The sequence below is a fragment of the Macadamia integrifolia genome, chromosome 5 (genome assembly GCF_013358625.1).
Source record: "Macadamia integrifolia cultivar HAES 741 chromosome 5, SCU_Mint_v3, whole genome shotgun sequence".
In the NCBI taxonomy this organism is placed as follows: domain Eukaryota; kingdom Viridiplantae; phylum Streptophyta; class Magnoliopsida; order Proteales; family Proteaceae; genus Macadamia; species Macadamia integrifolia.
The window spans coordinates 32,028,713-32,051,325 of NC_056561.1; the positions used below are offsets into that span (position 1 = coordinate 32,028,713).

Consider the following 22,613-nt stretch of genomic DNA (forward strand, 5'->3'; position numbering starts at 1 on the left):
ATAAATTTTTTTTTTTTTTTTCTTTGGCTGTTCTCTGTCACGGTAGAGCCGAAAACAGAGAATGGGAAAAAGGAAGAGAACGAAGGAGGATCCTTCGCCTCTGATACCAAGTTGATAGAGAACCCTTAGGGAAGGGAGGGGAAATCAGAGTAGAGATGGAAAAGGAGGATCACACTCAAACATTCATTCAATAATCAAATTGCTCTCTAAATCTTCAGTCGATTACAACCAATATATAGGAAAATAGGAACATGAAATTAGAAACTTAACTGGAATGGAAACTAGCCTAAATTAGGAAACCACTATAAAAGGAAACCAAAGCAAGGAAATAAATCCTACTCCTACGTTCAAGTTTGGAAACTAAAAGCATGAAATAAAATACTGGGTAAACTACTAATTTAATTTCCAACCCTTGTTGGACCAAAACCCTGGGCTGGACCGGTTTTTCTTGGCTCTTGGCTTCCAAAGCCGGTCATGCTGGTCCAACCAAGAAAGGGCAGCCGTATCTGCATCAATAGCAAGTGGAATATTTGCTGAAAATATGAGCCTAATCAGATGGTTAGTTTGCTTAACTCAAAAAAAATGATGCATATGATCTTCTAGAAGTAAGAGTTCTAGTTGCAGAGATTTCAGACTAGAACTTTGCCTGTTAATGGCTGTGATTTGAGAATAAGAATAATAAACCAGTAAAACAATAGCAGCGATAGAACACGAACATAAGATGACCCACTTGGGGTTCTCACCGTAAGGTGTCAATTGGATCAAACCCCAATTCCCCTGATCACTCACAAGGCTCTTCAATGGAGAAGACAAGCAGAAACAGCAGCCGTAGGGTTATACTAAGAATCGTGGGCTATGAACGAGCCTATGAGTTGCTTTTATTAATGATAATATTCAGAGTTAGAATCTGATTAGGAAACCCCAACTGGCTCTGACTTAGACTAAGCTTAAACATAGTTTGAATTGGAATGGGAAACCTCATAATCAATTAATCTAAGTAGCTAGCTGATAAAAAAATTAACCAAATATAGAAAGATTCACTTAAGTTGAACCAACATTTGACCAACATGGACCGACATGGACCATGGTTCAATTGAAAAGTAAATAACTGAAAAATAAACTGAAAATAAATAAGTATAAAAAGCAGTAAATCAGCAACAAGTTAGGCAATGGTTTGGCCTCCTCCGTTGGACTTCTTCCTACGTGAGTGGGTCTTCAGCCCTGCATCGGGCAGTCTTTGTGATGAATGTTGTTTAAGAAAAGGTCATTCATGCAGAATAATATAGATATAGATTTAGCTTTGAAGCACAGCTGGCTTTAGGAACTGTATGTGTTTATGAAGGTAGTAATTGGAATTCATTGTACTCATAGAGTCATAGTTATACCTCCATTTATTTCCTGGATGGAACCCATCTAACTCACAATAATATTGTTGGTCTGAGAATACCCATACAGGTTTAACATGTATTTGCATGGTACATTTCTGTTCAGGGAAATAATAACTTATACTTTGTATTGCATTAACTTTTATTCATGATATATGCTGTCAGTGAAATGTTTTCTTTGTATATGCTTCTTGTGTTTTGGATTACGCTTCTATATGCAACTTTACCAACAGAAAAACATATAAATAGTTGCAAAATGGGTAAATGTTAGTGCTGCATGGAGTCTAGTGCATATCTTGTGAGTGCAAGTTGTTTATATGTTGATGGACCAATTTTGGTACCTCCTGAAACTCTTTTGACCCTTTCATTGCCCCTCTTCTGAATTGAACTATGTAGTTGCTTTTGATCCACAGATGGTTTAATTCAATGAAAATGGATACTGGCATGTTACAATTTCATTAGTTTGTTGGCAAATTGTAGAGCTACTATCATTCCTTTAGGATTAGAACTGGTTTATTTATGGTTGAGTTTTTGTTGACTTCTTTTTAGGGCGAGGAACCACATACTGTCGCCAGCCTTTTGCATTCACTTGGTCTGGGGAAATATGGTATCCTATTTCAGGCTGAAGAAGTAAGTGTCATGCAGTTTACCTTTCTGACATATTTCTGGACTGATAACTCTGGAGACAATTTTGTTGTTGCTTGTTTAGAAAGAAGGGCCTGAGGCCATCCTTGTTTGTTGAGAACCATAAACATCAACATGTTTACTGTTAAGTATGGGAAAAAGTGAATAACCTCATACGGAGAGCGGTACCACTTGTTTGGGCATGAAAAGGCTTAATTTTGAGTGCCCAATTGGTTGTATGGTTATGGGCTAAGTAATCTTGGGGTTTTATGGTCAATGGGCCAATTTTTTAAGCCCCATATTGTGGGTTAGTGAATCATTACTGGATTTGTTGTGTTAGTTTCTATTTTGGGCTTTTAGAAGATTTGGGTAAATATTTAGTTTCTATTTTTCAGTTAAGTAGTTTCTAGTGCTTCTATTTTCCTGTTTTGTTAGTGATCAAGTCTATGGAATTTAGAAAAAGTATTAGAATATTGTTATTGTTAGAAATAGAATTTTAAGAAGTCATTTAGTCAGTAAATGTAGGGTTCTATGAATTATATAACATGCTGGATTTTGGGGGATGGATTGAAGCTGTTGTGCTTATTTTCAGTGTGGATTCCACTAGAATCGGGGTGGATTCCTGTGTTCCAGTCTTCTAAGCCTCAGTTCTCTCCTGTTTTAGTTCTGTTCCCAAGTTTATCAGTTCAGTTTTGCTGATGTATTCCAACCCTGCGGATGCTCTATTTATGGTGTCCTACAACTTCTCATATCGTCCTCTTTTATGCTCTGTTGGTTCTGAAACTTCCATAATCCCCTGCTAAACCATACCCATATTTGCTGATTCCAGAGCTACATACATACCCACCTTGCTGAAATCCCCCTGTTCTGGCCACAACCTTGCTCTCAGTCCCACTGCACCCTGCGAATATTATCAGATTTCCTCGAGACTTCTGCTTCTGTTTTCCCCACCAGTACCATCCTTTGGCCAGAGTTTCATCCCTTGCAGAGACCTGTTTTGTGAGTAATCAAATTTCTCCCTGCCAAACTCTATTCTGCCCTAATATTGCCTTAGGCATTGAGCCCTAATTTCTGTAATCGGGATTATGGTTTCCTACGTGCCACCATACGTATTATGTAATAGACCAAGGGTCCACGGAACTGATTAAAGACCTAGCTCGCAAACTTTTGTTTTAGTAATAAAACATATATTAGATGTTTCACTTTTGAGGCTTGTTACTTCTATATTTAATTTGATTCATCAAATAATTCTTATTAAATTATTTTTTGTGATGAAATTAACTAGTCGTTGCACATCACATCTTGTTGAAGAAGAATTTTCAGATTTGGGTTTGGTTCAGTTTTTGGGTAAAGTTGAGCCTGCAGTTCAATAAGTTAGGCCCAAATATTAAGTCCCCGAGGGGTTATGTGCTTAGTAATTTTGAGTTTTCTATTGTAACTAGCCCATTTTATAATCCTAATTATTAGGGATTTAAGGCCCATATGAGATTAAGTAATCAGTTTCTATTAATATATTAGTTTTTAAGTTGTAATGGTAGTTACTTGATGCAGTAGCACTTGACTGCTTGGACCGGCTTTGGAAGCCCATACCCAGACTGAACTGGTCCACCTGTGTTTTTGGTCCACTAAGGGCTGGAATTAGTTTATTTATTATTATTCCTTTTATTTGCTTTAGATAGGTACGTAAGAGATGGGCTAGTGTTTTATTTGAACACTATTTTATTTTCCAAGTTGGATTAGGATTTCGTTTCAATTTCATGTTCCAAGTAGGACTCTTTTAATTTTTGTTTTTTAAGCTTTGTAACCCAATGTTGGAAGTAATGAATGGAATAGAAATAGTGGGTTTTGCATAAATGAGTGTGATTGTGTGCTTCCTCTTTCCTTGCAAAGTTCTTCCCAGATTTCTTTCCTAACTGGCCTTCCACCACTTCTAGGCTAAGTCAGTATTCCTAACTAGATTTTTGAGAGATGCCATATTATAAAGTATCTCTTTCTATTTAGAAGAGTATCATATTTTTATGATGTAGCTATCAAGTACAATTGACAGCTAGAGGTAGACCTAGGTGCAACGGTAAGGTTGCTCCATTGCGATGGAGTGGTCGCAAGTTGGAGTCGTAGAAACAGGCTCTCCGCAAAGTGGGGTTGAGGCTTTGTACATTATGACCCTACTCAGACCCTGCAGTGGTGGGAACCTTGTGCACTAGGTATGCCTTTTTTAGCTACCAAGAACAAAAGTAAAGGAGGGGCATGCTGCCCTCAGATTTTGACTATTATTCAATTGAATGTTTCTCTTCGGTGGTGATGTTGAGGGTAACTCTTGTGGTGAAGCAAGTGCAAATGTGCAACCCAAGGTGGTGAATCCTTGGATTGGAAGGGTAGTGAAGCCCAACCATAGGCCGTTGGTGGTGAAGCTTTGGTCATATTCGCTTCTTCTTTATTGTTCTGCGGAACTTCCATCTACCATATACTATCATCTGTGGCCTGATTTCAAGTATACCTCCATGTGATGTTCTGTTCTCTCCATTCTGCTGAACCAACCTTCAGATTTGCACTCCTCTCTAACCCATGGTCGGATAATTTTCAATTTTTAGTATGTTGTTCTACTCCTTCCCTCTACATTCGATCCAAGTTTGGTGCTCATCCAACTGGCCACTTGAAAAGAGGTGAGCACCAATCGAAGAACAAGAACTTGAAGTTGAAGTTGAATAGGTTCAAGCAACTGGTGATGACAAGGTTGAAATAGTGGACAGTGCGGTCTTGATTAAGGAACTCAGCAATACAGTTGAAGTGGAGGTTGACAAAGCCATTATGAAGACTCAATAGATGCACCTTTCACAGCTGAGATTGATCCGAAGATGGTGCATGTTGAGATGAAACAATGATTGCAGCTGAGATTGATCCGAAGATGGAGCAAAGTAACTACCATTACAACTTAGAAACTATTGTAAAATAGAAACCAACTACTTAGTCCCGTATAGGCCTTAAATCCTTAATATTTGGTCTTATAGATTGGGCCCTTTACAATAGAAAATCAAAATTACTTGACCCATGACCTATATAATCGATTTGGAACTTGAATTTGGATCGAACTTATTGAATCACAGGTTCAACCTGACCAAAAAAACAGAACCAAACCCAAATCCGAATATTTATTTTCCACGGAATGTGATCTGCATCACTAATAATCTATTTGATATATAAAAAAAATGATATTTCCCCTTGGATTCCCTGAAGCCTATTTCTTTGGGTTTTTTTTTCAATTCAAACACCATGTCCGTGTCAGACTGTGATGTAAGGCTAATTACATAGGTAATCAACCCCAGATAAGACTTACAATAGGCTTCAAACAGTAAAGAATTAATTGGCTCGAATGTGGACAGAAATATAAGTGAGAAAATAAACACAGATTAGGGCAGAATTAGGGTAACCTGTATCTCTCAAAGCAGGGCTTAGATGAGCCTGAAATTGGGATTGAAGGGATGTCTAGATGGGTAAATAAAACCTTAAAAGTTGATCAAGTTCTGCTGGCTGAGTTGTAAGTTATGCTACTTCTTGAATTATGGCTTGAAAAAGGAATCTTTAGGGAGATTTGTCACTGCCACAAGTACAGGCCAAGGATGACCCTCTAAAGTTCGTCGAAGATCACCCCTAGGGTGCTGATTAAGTCCTCAAAAGCCTCATGTGATCAGGCTACAGGACAGGAGGTAACAAGCTTTGAATCTTCTTTTCAGAAAATCTGGAAAACTGAGATTGAAGGGAAGATATTGGTGTGACTTGATCAGTAACAGAGCAGGGTCTTCAAGCAGCTTCAACAGGTCTTCAGTAGCAGTAAATTCACTCTTAAGTTAATGCAAACATAATAGATAAAAGAGGGAGAGTAGGGGTCAATTGATGGTTGGGGGGTAGGATTTTTCAGCCTCAGGCCTCTCACCCAAACTATCTCAACTATTGACACAAATCTCTCTCAGATTTTGGCAGCAGACAAGCTTCAAATTTCATTCATAAACTGTGTTGAATTCTTACAAAAGGCCTATATATAGCTTTGGCCAAGCTTGTTACAAATAGAAAGAAATGGAGGAGGAAAGTTCTAAGAAAAGGAAACTAGTCAATTATAACAAATAGTAACTAGTTTTCTAAGGGACGGGGGAAGCTCGTCAGTGAGCGTGTATGCACACGTGCTCCGAAAGGGAATCAGGTTAAAATTCTTGAACCGGGACGTGGCGATTGACGGCAACGTTAGGAAGTCCAGAGACGTCGGCGGGGGCCTCGGGAAGAGTTATCTTTTCTGTTTAACAGCCTGCCCACTCTGGTGAAATTCTTGGATCTATGAAAGACGAACCACTATGAAAGCATTTGCCAAGGATGTGAAATGACTTGTGAGGTGCAGGATAAGTGGTGCATTGAACCGCTATTCACAGATACCTCTGGCTCGAGTTGTGGGTTGCGTATCTAGCTTTTAATAAAGAGTTGTGTGTGATTACATAGTTTTCAATGCGGAGATGTGTGTTCGTGTTGTTACTTTCGTTCTTAGCGGGGCTATCAAGATTTCGTCATCTCATTCCACCTTTTATGAAAGTAGGTTGGGTGATGACTTATCTTGGTGGTGGACGTAATGTATGTAGGATGCATTGGCTTGACTGATCTATATGGTACGTCAGGCAGACAGACGGTACCTTATTATGGTCTGTCAAAATAAGCCTGTGACTAATTTGTAGTTGTGTGTCAGGTTGACAGCCGGCACTTATTATGATTAGTTATAACCCGTCAATCTTTTTCCATGGATCCTTGTACTCGTTCTTGCTTGGTATCTCCATGTAACCGACCCCATTAAGTTGGGATAAGGTTTTGGTTATTGTTGTAGTAACTAGGACTCTTCTAGATGGTTTAGACAACTTCACAAGTTGTGTTTTGACCAGTCAACACAAGAAGACAAAAACCAACAGCTTTGCAGAAATTGATAGAAACTCAATCGGCCAGCTCAGTAGGCTGGCTTGATTGGCTAGGGTTGAGGCTAGCTGGTTTGGTTCGATGAAACTAGCAGTTCCCTTCTTCCTCCTTCGATATTGCAGCCTAGACATGGGGTCAACTACATTAACTCCCCTTTTCTTAAAATCGTTCATCTTTGACGAATGGAGTAATGACATGTAGTGTTCGTAGAGATCCGAATCAAGATGCTGAAAAATTCATTGGCATAGACCATGTGCTATCTTTAACTGGTTGTCCCTTCTACTTGACGAGAAAAGAATAGTACCCTTTACCACCACACATGGTAGCAAGACATTTTCAGTCACATCGTTCGTAGGGGTTACAAATTGGGGAAGTGTAGTGCATGCTTCGTATCACCCTCATTGGAAAGGTGGCCGCATAAAGAGTCAAGTCGGAGACGTTGAAAACGTTGCTTATCTTCATACCTGGAGGCAACTCTAACATGTAGGCATTTGGATTGATACATTCCAGCACCTTGTATGGTCCCATCTTTTGAGGATGAAGCTTGTGGGCAGTACTGGGAGGCAAATGCTCATGTGGATTTTGAACCATCACCATATCACCTGGTTGGAACTCCACATAACGACGATACCGGTTGGTAGAAGCATGGTAGCCTTCGTTGCTAACGGCAATATGCTGCCGAACATTGGCGTGCACCTCCGTAATGTGCTCAAAAACTCATCATCTTCAACATTTACTTGGGCATGAGTGCAAAACAATACCAAATCCACAGGCCATCTAAGTTGGAGATTAAACACTATCTCAAAAGGAGAGCTACTGGTGGTGGTGCGGTTGATGGAACAGTTATAGGAAAACTTGACAATATCAAGAATAGGAGGCCAAGTCTTCGAATAATCACGTACAAGGCATCGGAGAAGATTTTGTTGAGACTTCGATTCATAACTTTCGTCTAACCGTCTGTTTGAGGATGGAATGTCAGAGGGAACTTGAGCTTTGTGTTTGTCTTCACCCATAAAGTCTTGCAAAAATAACTGATGAACTTCACATCTCAATTGTAGACTAGATTATGGCAATCCATATATACGCACTCTCTTGAAGAATATCTTGGCTATATGGCTTGCATCCTAAGTTTTTCGATATGGAATAAAATGCCCACAACAACAACAACATCATCCAAAACCTTATCCCAACTTAATGGGGTTGGCTACATGGAGATTCTAAGCAAGGACTAGCGTGAGGATCCATGCAAAAAGGTTGACGGGTTATGGCTAATTATAATAAGTGTCGGCTGTCAACCTGACGCACTACTACAAATCAGCCATATGTTTATAATGACAGATTATAATAAGGTACTGGTTGTCTACCTGACGTACCATATAGATTAGTCAAGCCAAAGTGTCATACATGCATTACGTTCACCACCAAGACAATCCATCACCGAACCTAATTTTATGAAAGGAGGAATGTGAAAATGAATTCTTGATAACCCCACTAAGCACGAAAGTAACAACTTGAACACCAAAAGTATAGTCATAACGTTCCCCGTTTGGTGGCAAGCCAAGGACTTTGAAAGTGCGTCAACATGTTTTCATGTTCTCTAGTTTTGATACAGGGGGAGTATTTCAGGCCTCAGACTGCAGTATTCATACAAAAGTCGGGGACCTCGTAATGTAGAGTAATCCTAAACCAGAGAAGTTTAAGTTGCTAGAATATGATCACAGAATAGGTCCAATAGTCTAGCAAAAGGCAAAATTTAATATCTCTGACTTCGGTATTCAGAGCAACACAAATTTCTGGTCAGGAGTAGTCTTGACCCTGTGAGGGCGGGCCTCAGCGTAATGGTGAGGTTGCTACATTGCAATCTGGTGGCTGTGGGTTTGGATTGGGAAATAAGGATGCTTACATATGCGTGAAAATCGTCTGTAGCCACTGCACCGGTGCAGTGAGCATCGGGTGGCTGGGACCCCCTTGCGGTGTGCCTGGATGCTCACTGCACCTCACCGCTCACTGCAGACAATTTGAACCCCTTACATATCTGCCCCTCCCCTGACGCCGCAGTGGTGGGAGCCTGGTGCAGTGGGTACTCCCTAGTAGTTTAGAGCAGTTTGTGAAGTATATCAGAGGACAGACATGCTATTTCTTGTAGCAATAGGAACAGGGCGGCAGTTCTTAAACTATGACTAGGTACTGTAATTCAAAATTTAATAACAGAATTCCAGAACATATTAAACAAGAAAGTAGTATGCTAAGATGAAGCAAAACATACCTTTAACTGGTGAATTATGAAATAGAACATAAGCCAAGTTTGAAGGTTAAAAAAAGGTGCTGCGGGTAGCTAGAAGAATGGATAATTCTGACCTGTTTGAATAGGATAAACAGAATAGAAAGTAGGGCAGGAATCCACCTGCAGTGGTTTTTGGAATCCACCAAAACCTGTGATGGCTGAAGAGAATCGACTCTTCCACTGAGGAACTCACATTAGCCTTCACTTGGATACCACCAAGCACACTACTGAATTTACAGCTGCAACTACTAAATCCACCACAGCGAAAACTCTGGGGAAAAAAATTGAACTGATGTTACTTCAAATCATTGGGGAGGCTGTTGGCCTTTTTATTTTATTTATAATGTGCTAACCCAAGTAGGATAGCATCAGAATTGATTACAAATAACCTTGTCCAAAAGAGAAATAATAAAAAATAGCGACTTATTAAAGGCTGACTCTGGAGAGAGATAGGATATAGATAAGCTGAATTCTTAACATTAGGCCTTTTCTAACTAAAGATAAGGAGGTTCATTTATGTGTAGTTGGACCGGTGATGCTGTGCATAAAGTCCAAGACTATGTGAAGACCATGTGTGAAGGAGGTTCATTTTATGGCTGGCAACTGAACTGCAGTAGTAATATATTTTTATGTTACAATGTTATTGCTTCCTCTTGATTTTTTGGGTGCAAGTGTAATTTGTACAGTTCTGCTTGACTTGATTTGAAAAAGTTATGACTGAACTACAAACATGGCTGCCTGTAAGCAAATTTCAAATTTTGAGTTGTATTTTGGCTAGGGGTCCAAGGATATATTGATATCCATTGTAATTCAATTTATGTTGATGGTGCATTTACTTTCATGGCTATTTGGATCTTAGATATTTGAGGCTCGGAATCACAGTACGAAGCCAACATTCAAATATCAGGTGTTTGGATGCACAAAACTCATGGATATTGTGAGATTCATGAAAACTCGACAAAATTTTTGTGGTATTCAAAAATCCAGGGTAGGGGTTGCATTTTGTGAATCATGGACATTGTAAAATACATGATTTCACCCCAACACCACCCTTTTCTATTGATATGAGATGAGGTGCGATTGAAATTGCATGTCCACCATTATACTTCTTCTTCATTAAGGGGCCACTATTTTTTTTTTCAAGAATGACCAAACTTTGCCTTTTATTAGAATTTCTTATATATTGATATTAAAATAACTATCCATTGCAATTCCAATGATATTCAAATACACAATCCAAATGCACCCTTATTGATTCGGGGAATTATTCTCAATTTTAAGTGTCACAGAAACCCTGAGAGATTGTCCAGGTCTTCCTTATCTTCTTTTGTTTATTCTACTTCTATTTGACCCCCCACTGTTTTGTTGTTTGATCAAAGATTCATGTTACTCTTGGCTGTCCTACACCTGTTGGTACCCATCTTAAAGAAAATATATTCTTTGTCAAATCTCACTCTAAATGAATTGCTTGACAAAATATTACTCAAGTTCAGTTTTTTTCCCTCACTTTTAGTGCTTGTAGAAACGGGAGTCTCTAGTGCACTTGGTTGCTCTTTTAGAAACTCCCCTAAAATTAGTAAATAAAACCCCACCCCCCCAAAAAAAAAAAAAAAAAAGAGAAGAAATTTCATTAAAATTAACTTTTTAGCTGTTCAGCTGAACAAAAACGGTATGGGCAATTTTTTGCAATGTTTACTGATCTTCTGTTACATTGCCGTAAGTGAACTCCTGTATGTATGTGCTTTCAGTTGTTGCTGCCATTAAACATATTTTAATCTACAGGTGGACATGACTGCATTGAGGCAGATGGGGGACAATGACCTCAAAGAGCTGGGAATACCCATGGTATTGCATATTCGATCTTTGTCTTTTTAGTAACAATTAAAATTTTTTAGGTACAAACTAACAATTAATTTTAGGATAATTACTTTTGTATTTGGATTTAATCCTATTTGTGTTTGTTGTTTATGTTTTTAGCATTCCCCCTGCTTGTATGCTGTTTTTGGAATATTCTGTTTCTTGTATTTTTCAAACTTCAAATGTCGATATCGATCTTTATAATGAGAATTGTGATGGGGAACCTTAGGGAAGAGAGGGGAGATTAGAGTAGAGAGGGAAAAAAAGGAGAATCACACTCAACACATTCATTCACTAATCAAAATCACTCTCTAATCTTCAATCGATTACAACCAATATATAGGAAAATAGGAACATAAAATTAGAAACTTAACTGAAATGGAAACTAGCCTAAACTAGGAAACAACTATAAAAAGGAAACCAAAGCAAGGAAATAAATCCTACTCCTACGTTCAAGTCTGGAAAATAAAAACATGAAATAAAATACTAAGTAAACTACTAATTTTATTTCCAACCCTTGTTGGACCAAAACCATGGGCTGGACCGGTTTTTCTTGGTTCTTGGCTTCCAAAGTCGGTCATAATGGTCCAACCAAGAAAGGGCAGCCGTATCTGCATCAACTCTCCTCTGAAAAGAACTCGACTCTGTCGAGTTAGGGAAAGGACCGAGGAGACCGTCTAAAGGAATACGCTGAATGAGGAGACCGTCAGGGAGATCTTTGGCAGGATGAAACTTCATAGTCTTGTTGGCATGCTTGAAGGCATAGGTATTGGCATAGCCACAATGCTGTACTTTCTTATCAAACAACCAAGGTCGACCAAGAAGGATATGACACACCTTCAGAGGGAGGACATCACATTGGATTGTATCCTTAAATCCACCAATAGAATATGTGACCAAACACTTATCTGTGATTTTGAGATTAGTGTTGTTCACCCAAGCAACCTTGTAAGGATTAGGATGTGGTTCTGTATTCAATCCCAGCTTACGAACGTCTTCAGAGACAACATTAGTGCAACTGCCTCCATCAATGACCAAGGTTAGCAACTGATCATTGCACTTCACACGAGTCTAAAAAATACTACTGCGGCGCCAATCTTCATTTTCAGTGGCCTTTTGAGTGGTCAACACATGACGAATGACATAAAAAGGATGTTGGTCTTCGTCACTGAGAGTGTCATTGACTTCACCTGTTGCACGCTCTTTTCTTAAATCAACTGTGTCAGAACCAAGTTGCTCTTCGGAAATATATTGTATAGGAGAATCCTTATCAATAAAAGCAACCAAACGGCTGGGACATTGAGCACTGATATGTCCAAATCCACGACATGAGTAGCACCGAACTGTAAATTTTGAAGAATCAGAAGGTTTATTTGAACCACGCCGAGGGGGTGAGTATGGGCGAATATGCCGTGAAGATGACATTTCAGAAACATGTCGAGGTGGAGAATACGGCCGACTAGGTCGTGAAGAGGCCATAACACTAGCCTGTGGTTTGCTAGATGACCTCTCTTGGGTAGGAGACTGTTGCCAAACGGCACTCGTACCTCAAGAAAAAGTATCTGCAAAATTTCTCCGGTTGTATGGGCTTTTCAGACTTTTCTCAACCTGATATGCTACTTGTACGACATCTTCTATGGTAGATAGTCGACTAGATGCAAGGGCAACACTAAGTTGAGGGTGCAAATCATTGCGAAATTGGGCCACTAAGACTTCTTCATCCCACTCAATGTCGGAACGAGTGGCCAAATAATAAAATCTAGCAACATACTCAACGGTCAAATTCTCTTGTTTCAACTGTGCAAATCTAAGATATATGCGTTGCTTGTAATAAGAAGGCAAGAATCGCCGATTCATGACTTCATACATTTCAGCCCAAGTAGTGACCAAACCAATGCCTCGGGTTCGGTTCTGTTGTTGCTTGATCCACCAAACTCGGGCCGTGCCTTTCAGTTTGGCCTCTGCAAATAGGATCTTTCGAGCTTCAGTCAACCCGTACCATCTGAGGAATGTATCTAAACTGTGAATCCAGTCAAGGTACAACTCTGGATTATTGTCTCCATAAAAATCAAGGACATCCAATTTTGCTGCTCTTTCTGTTCCATCATCATGCCTACCAGTCCCATATGGTGGTGGAGGTGGTGGTGGTGGTGTATGATGTGGTGGTGGTGGTAGTGTTACTGGCGGATCCTGTGGAGTGGTATTGGAAGAATCCCCAGATTGAATGGGACTCTTTCCTTTATCTGTTGCCACCAAACGATCAATAGAAACTTGCATGGATTCCACCATTGTTTTTAGGGACGTGACCATGTTAGTGAGACCATCAAATTTTGTATTAGTTTCTCCTTTATAAGAATTCAGCTGTTGAACTTCACTATTGGCTACCATGGTGATTAACAAAATAACACTCAAGAATATATGGTAGAATAGTAAATAACCTCTTTTTTTTTTTTTTTTTGGGATGGCAGAATTGGTAATATTGAAAGTTCACTTTAAATTCAAAGGAACGCTCTTAAGGGTATACTTGGAAGTGACTAAAATTAGGACAAAAAGAGATAATGGAGGAAGAGAAGGGTATTATTGGAAGTTCACAAGAGTTTAAAGAAAAATGGAAGGATAAAATATGAGAGCGTGGGATGTGGGATTTTACCGACAAAAGGAGTCCTCCTTCTTGGAGTCAAAACTTGACGGAGAAGAAGGCGGAAGCTCGATATCCAGCGGTGGATCGATTGAACCAGGTATGTTCCTCTCTCTCTTCTTTTTCTTCTTCTTTCTTCTCTCCTTCTTCTTCTTCTTCTGTACTTTCTTCTGTTTCTGTTTCTGTTTCTCTTCTCATCTTCTGATTCTGTCTTCTCTCTCTGCTGCGTTTTTTTTTTCCCTCTTTCTTTCTTTTTTTCTTTTCTTCTTCTTCTCGTCTTCTGTTTCTTCTCGGTTATTTTTTTCTTCTTTTTACTGCTCCTTTTCTCTTTTTTTTTTGGCTGCTGTCGAAAGGAACAGAGAAGGCGGAAGGGCAGGGAGGTTTTGGGATTTTTTTTTTGCTGCTGTCGGAAGGAACAGAGGAGGCGGTAGAGAAAAAGGGGGCTCGATTCTTCTCTGGATAGAGTCGGGCTTTTTTTTTTTTTTTTTTTGTTCTCAGTATTGGTGGAAGCAGACACAGAGAATGAGAAGGGAAGAAGAAAGATGGGGAAGGAATAGGATCCTTCGGCTTTGATACCAAGTTGATGGGGAACCTTAGGGAAGAGAGGGGAGATCAGAGTAGAGAGGAAAAAAAAAGGAGAATCACACTCAACACATTCATTCACTAATCAAAATCACTCTCTAAATCTTCAATCGATTACAACCAATATATAGGAAAATAGGAACATAAAATTAGAAACTTAACTGAAATGGAAACTAGCCTAAACTAGGAAACAACTATAAAAAGGAAACCAAAGCAAGGAAATAAATCCTACTCCTACGTTCAAGTCTGGAAAATAAAAGCATGAAATAAAATACTAAGTAAACTACTAATTTTATTTCCAACCCTTGTTGGACCAAAATCCTGGGCTGGACTGGTTCTTCTTGGCTCTTGGCTTCCAAAGCCGGTCATACTGGTTCAACCAAGAAAGGGCAGCCATATCTGCATCAAAATGTCATTAGAGGAATGATGCAGATTAATTACCAAAATAGGCTTGTTTTATTAGGAATAAGTCTAAAGTTGGGTTCCATACATGTTAGGCCTTTGATCCCATGTGTTTTGAACGTAATAGACCACTTTTATGGGTCTAAAAGGAGGGTTCTAACATTGAGTACGGGATTACTAGTTAGTTTCCATTTTCATTAGTTTCCTTTTTAGTTGGGCTTTATTTGAGTTGTATTTGTTTCTTTAGGAGTCAAGTTATTAATTGAATCAAGTCATTAGTAGTTAGTTTCATTTTTCAACTAGTTTCTAATTTCAGTTAGTTTCTAATTTCAGTTTTTAGTAACTATTGTATTAGGAGACTATTTGGTTTCCTTTTTGAGGAACCTTCTATTTTGTAATTCCTTCCCCCCATTAACATTATAAATAAAGAAGAGTAGGCTCCTAAAAGCCTAGAATGATTTTGATAAAAAAATTAATGATTGTTGCTATTGTCTTCTTCATGAAAAGTTGTCTTGTGTTTGATCAAGGCTGAAGGAATTGGAGTTTGATCCAATTGACTCCTTGCGGCGTGAAGTCCAGGAGGTCTACTTCACGTATTTTTCTCTTAAGTTTTTATATCTCTTTCAAGACTTATTAGGGCTGCAAAACCAGGTATGTAATCTATCATTCTGCTGTTTAGAAAATTCTGCAAAATAGAGCATTCGCCCCTGCTGGAATGACCAGATCTGAGTACCTGATTAGTCTAGTTTTTTGATCAAAGGTTCCTCCCCATACCAGTGAGGATCGACCCAAATATTGGTTGATTCTACTCAGCCATTGATGAGATATTAGAAATCTCTAGATTTTCGTCTTTAGTGAACTGAAGTATCCATTTTCAGGATTCTGGTTCTGCTGATCTGAATTGCATTTTCTGGACTACTGAATTAAGTTTTCTGAATATTGAAGACTGTTAGTGCTTCAACAGTTTCTGATTTAATTCTAAAACTGCTATTGGGTTGGTTTATTCACAGTGTTACTGTCTTGACAGATCGATACTATTTCTGTGATCTGGTGTGACTGATTGTGACCTATTTTTTGTTCTAATTCTGTTGTTAATTGATTCTGCTTACTGGTATAATTTCTGCTAGTCGATATTCCATAATTCTATGTTTGTTCTTTCTGGTTTTCAAATTACTGGTTAAATTCTGGATTATTGTTGCTGTTTCCTTTTGGGTGAATTTTGGTTGTTCTTTGGTTTATAAAATCCTACAGTCTTGGGTCTGGTTTGGTTGTCAAATCCTTTCCTACATTAAGTGGTATCAGAGCATGGCTGAGAACAACACCCCCACCTTAGCTTCTATTATGGAGTTGATACAGAATATGAGAGCTGAACTAAAGGCTGAACAACAAGCTCTTAGTGAAAGGTGTTGGCTGTGGAGACTCAACAACAACCTACACATGGTACTCATTTAGCACCTAAAGTGGAAGCCCCTATGAACTCAGTTGCTCAGTTGGCTAACATGAGACCTAACCTTAATCTGAGAGGACCACAGAGGATTCATGTAGTGCAACCTACTTTTGAATAATATGTAGGGTCACTTTGAGACTGAATGTCCCACATATCAAAGGTACTCTGGAGATTCACTAAAAGTCAAGCTTGATTTGAAGGAGTTTAATGGGAGGCATGACCCCCAATTGTTCTATGATTGGGTAGCTGCTCTGGATGATTATTTTGATTATTATGCCTTGCCTGAGGAATGGAAGATGAAACTAGCTCGTGCCAAGCTAGTTGAGGCTGTCCGTAATTGGTGGAGAACCTATGAGTATGAACTGGAAGACCGTGGTAGAGAACCTACTACGTGGGAAGAGATGAAGCAAGAACTATCTGATAAGTACTTGCCACGTAATTTTAGAGCTCGTATACAAGACCAACTGAACTCTCTTCATCAAGGAAATATCTGTGGTGGAATATATGAATAAGTTTGATGCACGTTATTCTCGCACAGGCATTAGGAAGAATGAGAGGCAATTACTTTCTCAGTTTCGACTGGGATTACGAGCTGAAATTAATAGGGGAATTGGTGTTGCTAATGTGTATACAGTGAGAGATTGCTTTGACAAGGAACTTTTAGTACAACTAGGTAGAAGGTTTAGTTACCAAGCTAGGGAGGTTAAGAAGATTTTTTCAGCACTAAACCTAACATTTAAACACCCCCAAGAGCGACAACTTTATGTGAAGTGAAGATACCTCTATTCAAACCAAAAGAACTTGAAGTCAAGGTTCACATTGAAGAGATGGTTCTTGAAGCTTCAAAGACAGAAGGTCAAGAGATAAAAGATTCAACTGAAGAGTTCTACATTGAAGAGAGCATAGTAGACAAGACTGAAGACGTGGAAGATGCGGTAGTGGTTGAGATCACTCCACAACAAGTTTTTGAGATTCATGATGACAAGGAAGAGCTTGTTTCTCCAACCCTTGATGAGAACCAACATTGATGACGCTATGCACACGACATTCACAGTTGGTATTGATTCATAGGTTGAGCATATAGAGTTTGTTATGCCATCATGGTTCGTTGAAGAGAAAGCTCCACACCTTGAAGACTACATTCTACAAGTTTACAAGCAACCAGAGTTTTGTTTGGGAATGGTCAAAGCTACTACTGACATGTTTCCCCCTCATCACTACAAAATTTGAGGATGAATTTTTTCAAGATAGGGAGAGTTGATGCAGATTAATTACCAAAATAGGCTTGTTTTATTAGGAATAAGCCTAAGGTTGGGTTCCATACATGTTAGGCCTTTGATCCCATGTGTTTTGAGTGTAATAGACCACTTTTATGGGTCTAAAAGGGGGGCTCTAACATTGAGTACGGGATTACTAGTTAGTTTCCATTTTCATTAATTTCCTTTTTAGTTGGGCTTGATTTGAGTTATATTTGTTTCCTTAGGAGTCAAGTTATTAATTGAATCAAGTCATTAGTAGTTAGTTTCATTTTTCAACTAGTTTCTAATTTCAGTTTTTAGCAACTATTGTATTAGGAGAATATTTGGTTTTCTTTTTGAGGAACCTTCTATTTTGTAATTCCCTCCCCCCATTAACATTATAAATAAAGAAGAGGAGGCTCCTAAGCCTAGAATGATTTTGACAAAAAAATTAATGGCTGTTGCTATTGTCTTCTTCATGAAGAGTTGTCTTGTGTTTGATCAAGGCTGAAGGAATTGGAGTTTGATCCAATTGACTCCTTGCGGCGTGAAGTCCAGGAGGTCTACTTCAAGTATTATTCTCTTAAAGTTTTTATAACTCTTTCAAGACTTATTAGGGCTACAAAACCAGGTATGTAATCTATATAGAAAATTTTGCAAAACAGAGCATCCACCCCTGCTGGAATGACCAGATCTGAGTATCCGATTAGTCTAGTTTTTTTATCAAAGGTTCCTCCCCATACCAGTGAGGATCGACCTAAATATTGGCTGATTCTACTCGGCCATTGATGAGATATTAGAAATCTCCAGATTTTCGTCTTTTAGTGAAATGAAGTTTCCATTTTCTGGACTGCTGAATTAAGTTTTCTGAATATTGAAGACTGTTAGTGCTTCAACAGTTTTTGATTTAATTCTAAAACTGCTACTGGGTTGGTTTATTCACAGTGTTACTGTCCTGATAGATCGATACTATTTCTGTGATCTGGTGTGACTAATTGAGACCTATTTTCTGTCCTAATTCTGTAATTGATTCTGCTTATTGGTATAATTTCTGCTAGTCGATATTCCAGAATTCTTTGTTTGTTCTTTCTGGTTTTCAAATTACTGGTTAAAGTCTGGATTGTTGTTGCTGTCTCCTTTTGGGTGAATTTTGGTTGTTCTCTGGTTTATAAAATCCTGCAGTCTTGGGTCTGGTTTGGTTGTCAAATCCTTTTCTACATTAAGGAAAGCTTCACTTCACTACACATCATGAGATTCTTCTCACAACCATAGTTGTCTAGGTGACAAGGCGCCACCCACCTAGGCATGTAGTATATGGCTATTTGTATATAGCAATGATGGTTTTATATAATTATGCTTATATGCAACATAGAAGCAATATTACATATCAATGTACTATGTTATAATTATGCTAGTAATGACCTAAAATGAGAAACCAACATATAATAAATAAAGCATGTTCATCAAAAAACAAAACAATAAACATAAATCAATGTAAACTCGTGAAGTGTCAACAAGGCGTGCTCTCACCTTGGACCTGAGAAAGAGCCTGGATATCTAGGTGGCGCATTGACAACTATGCGCACAACGGTCCACTTTTATGCCACATTGTGACATTGACTGTGTCATGGGGATCCACCATTGGATTGGCTTGTGCACATTACAAGGTAGCTAGCAACTATATTTCAAATTTGAGCTCCCATCTTATGCCCTACATTGTATTGAATTTTCCCCCATTTATTTTTTATGGTTGAAACTGGACTTCTGAGTTTAAAATTAACCAGTTTTGGGAGCTGTCTCCATGTGTAAAATTCAGATTGGTCTGTAGCTTATCAAGAACCTGGTTTATTGAAAGAGGCTTTTCTCATGATGGATCATCCAAAGGGACCTTGCCCTTCTATGTAATTACAATTGTCGTCGTCATTTCCTTATATATTATTTATTGCACATGAGCAAGTTAGTGGTTTGTTGATGTGTTTTGACTGCATGTCCATCCCCCAAACAACCCCCACAAAACACCCCCACCCCAAAAAAAAAAAAAAAAAAGGCACAGAGAATTTGAATGGTGGTGACCTCTTTTCCGTTACATTTTCCTTGGAGTATTGAAAGTGAAAATCCATTAGGATGATTTTACGATGTCTGCATGGTTGGAGTTTTTATTTTATTTTATATTGGGGTACTCCATCGAATGCAAAATGTTGTAAAAATGATGTAAAGTTAAACCAAAACAAAAGAGAAACTTATTCTAATCATTAACAACAATAGTATGTGACTATGACAACTTCCTGAATATAGAGATAAAAAAGTTTCTGCACTTTTCCGACAAATTGCTTGGATTTTATTAGAAATATATGAGAATTGAGAAATTTTACTTCACATTGCAAGTACTATAATGTAGATATTTTATGTTATGCTTTGTCTTTTCTTATTTAAATATTTTATAGCCAACCATATGAAGCCAAAGTGATTTCATTTTTCTTTGTGAATTATAAATTTATCTGGAGGCTCTGTGGGGCACTATTTTTGGAGGCTGTGCATGCCATCTGTACCTCATTTACAACATTACAGAGAAAGTTGGGAGTTACTCTTATCACTAATGCAAGGTTCCATAACCCCTGATGGAGGTCACTATAGGCCAACTGAAGTGAAAAAAAGATTGAAATATAAAGGAGTAGTGTTAGTTTTGTAGATTTCTGAACAGTTTAGGATCCTTTTGGGAAACAAACAACTCATGACTGAATAGTAAAAAAAAGTTAATTTTAAGGGAAGGACCAATCTGGAATTTCAGGACGGGGGATAAAATGGAACAAAACATAAAGGAATAAGGGGTTGGGTAAATTAACAAGAATAATACCCTATGTGTAAATATTGGAAGTAAGTCATCACCTACCTCTTGACAATCACACAAACCAGCGGTGAGTTGATTGGATTCCAGGTGGGATATATCACCAGATTTGAACTCTAAACAGTTTGGAAGGGGGTTCCTAGTCTTTAGGAGTCTTGTTTTGACTCAACAAGCATCCCACCCAACAGTCTGGAATCAATAAAGCAAACCCTGAAAGCAAAACAAGGGGGTGGTTGCAGATTCAGCTGTGATCGCAGATGATTAACTCACAACAGAGGTGGACTTTGGACGGGTTGCCTAAGGAAGGGGCAACCTGCAGCCAAAATCTTGGCAAAACCGATGGAACACGTAGGAGTTCAAAGCCAATGTCCGGGGTGCTACAAGTTCTGCCCAGAAACAAGGACCAAAGATGAGGCTTTGGGATTCAAACAAGGAAGAAAGTAGAAAGAAGAAGAAACATAAAAGGAAATAGAGAACAAAGTGTGTTGGAAGAATACACTTGGAAAGAAGCATCCAGAAATTGAATCGATGGAGGAGGATGGCGTCAGTTGGTAGCAAGCAATCACACAACACCTTCACAAAACTCAGAAATTTCGATTCAATCAAATCTGATTAATCATCGTTTTTTACATGCATGTAATAAAGAACTTAATCTCCTAATTGTATCCAGAAATTGGAACAAATTTAACTCAAAATCCCAACTCCTACGATTCTGGCTAAAAAGCATAAAAATAAATTAAATTGCAAAATAACCAATAAGAAAATACCCTACATATCCTAATAGACTGCAACCCAGGTTGAACCTGGTTCTTGTCGGGCCTGGCTTTCCAAACTGGGTCAGGCCGGGTCAGCCATGCATCTGCATCGATCCCCCTAATAGTTGAAACGTTGCAAGTTTTCCTTGAAGCTTAGGGATGGTAGTAAGCCAGAAGTCCCATGATAGATGAACCAAGAGAAGCTCGCTTCCTGTTGGAATTTTATGACATTTCAGGCTATTATTAAGAAACCATCAATTTAATCTTGTTGAGAACTGATTCAGATCATAAATAGAATATTCTTCTTTGGTTTATGATCTTGTAAGGTAGCAGATTGCGCATTTATTGCTGATTCATCCCCCTCTGTTTATTTTAGTTAGTTCCCTGCAAACCAGAAGCTCCCCATACTTTCTTAAGGTGTTCGCTGAAAAGGGGAAAAGGGTGGGGACTGGTGTAGAGTGGAAGGATAAGAGTAATGGGTACCATGGATGGCATGAACTACGCAATTCTTTCTTATTTTGAAAAAGATACCCACACAGGCAGTTTGGGGGATGCTTTCCCATGCCCTGACTTTCTACCCATCTGGGACCTGCATTGACACTTCTCTCTCACCGTGTGGGGCCTCTTTGTTGATGATGCCGTTTCTGCATTGTGATTGGTGTGGAGTGGGAGATCCCCCCACCCCCAAAAAAAATACGCCCCAGCAAGGTGTGAAGCCCTTGCCTGTTATTTTTTTCAAGGTTCTGATCACCTTTTGTTTTCTTTTCCCTTATATTTTTCTATTTAGTGGTGGAAATGCTTGATAAAGTTATTACTCCATGCAAGTATTCTGAAAAGAATATGTCTAGGGCCTTAATAGTTGCTGTCGTCAATTACATTGTCATAATTGTTCTATTCATTCTTGCTTTGATATGAGCTACTGTCCTTATTCTTATGAGGGCTGTAATTGCAGGGTCCAAGAAAGAAGATTCTTCTTGCTGTCAAGCCGCCTTCCAAACGACAGCCTTGACTAGTTAAACTTAATTTGCTACACAGAGCCACATTCTTGCTATGATTGATTACCAGAGCAAGAACCTTCATATCAGATAACTGCTCACCATTGACTTTTTTTTGAATATTGGAGGTGCCAATGAGTCTACCGAGGAATGAAGCATTGAATCCTTTCAGCTCCGATGGAGGAGCTTAAAGAGCTAAAGATTGTTGATTCCCTGTTGATGGATCTAAAGAAAATTATGTGGAGGTTTACAATGAGCGAATGTTATTGTACCTTGTTGCACTGGGTTTTTCCTCCCTTAGGCTTTAAAATATAGGAGGAAGAAATTAGATTTGTTGATTGCTTTTCGAGAACACAATGGATTTACAGCTTTAGTTCAAAGATGTGTAGATATGGTTGCCTCAAATTTGTTTTATCATCAAGAGCAAACCTTCCCCGCATGTCTCGGTTTTGCATTATTTTCCAAAACAGAAGAACAAATTCACTTCCTGAGAACTTGCAGGTTTTTATGGTGCAAAAAGGGGAGAGGGTAGATAACTACTACTGTAAGTCCATGATTCAACGGTGAAAAGCTGCCCAAAAGAATAACCCTACTGGAAGTCCCCTTCCCTGGTT

The 22,613-nt window shown here is 38.7% G+C and overlaps 1 protein-coding gene across 4 annotated transcripts in view; it reads left to right on the forward strand.

Moving 5' to 3' along the window:
• The window catches only part of LOC122079738, a 27,625-nt gene extending 5,187 nt beyond the window's left edge, over window positions 1-22,438 (forward strand). For 3 of the 4 annotated variants that reach the window (XM_042646439.1, XM_042646441.1, XM_042646440.1), the window contains 3 exons: window positions 1,935-2,015; window positions 11,023-11,085; window positions 21,957-22,438. In XM_042646439.1, coding sequence (XP_042502373.1) covers window positions 1,935-2,015; window positions 11,023-11,085; window positions 21,957-22,013 — 201 coding nt within the window. In that variant the 3' untranslated portion in view covers window positions 22,014-22,438. The remainder of the gene's footprint in view (window positions 1-1,934; window positions 2,016-11,022; window positions 11,086-21,956) is intronic. The other variant, XM_042646442.1, reaches the window with a different exon arrangement.
• Window positions 22,439-22,613: the final 175 nt, after the last annotated feature.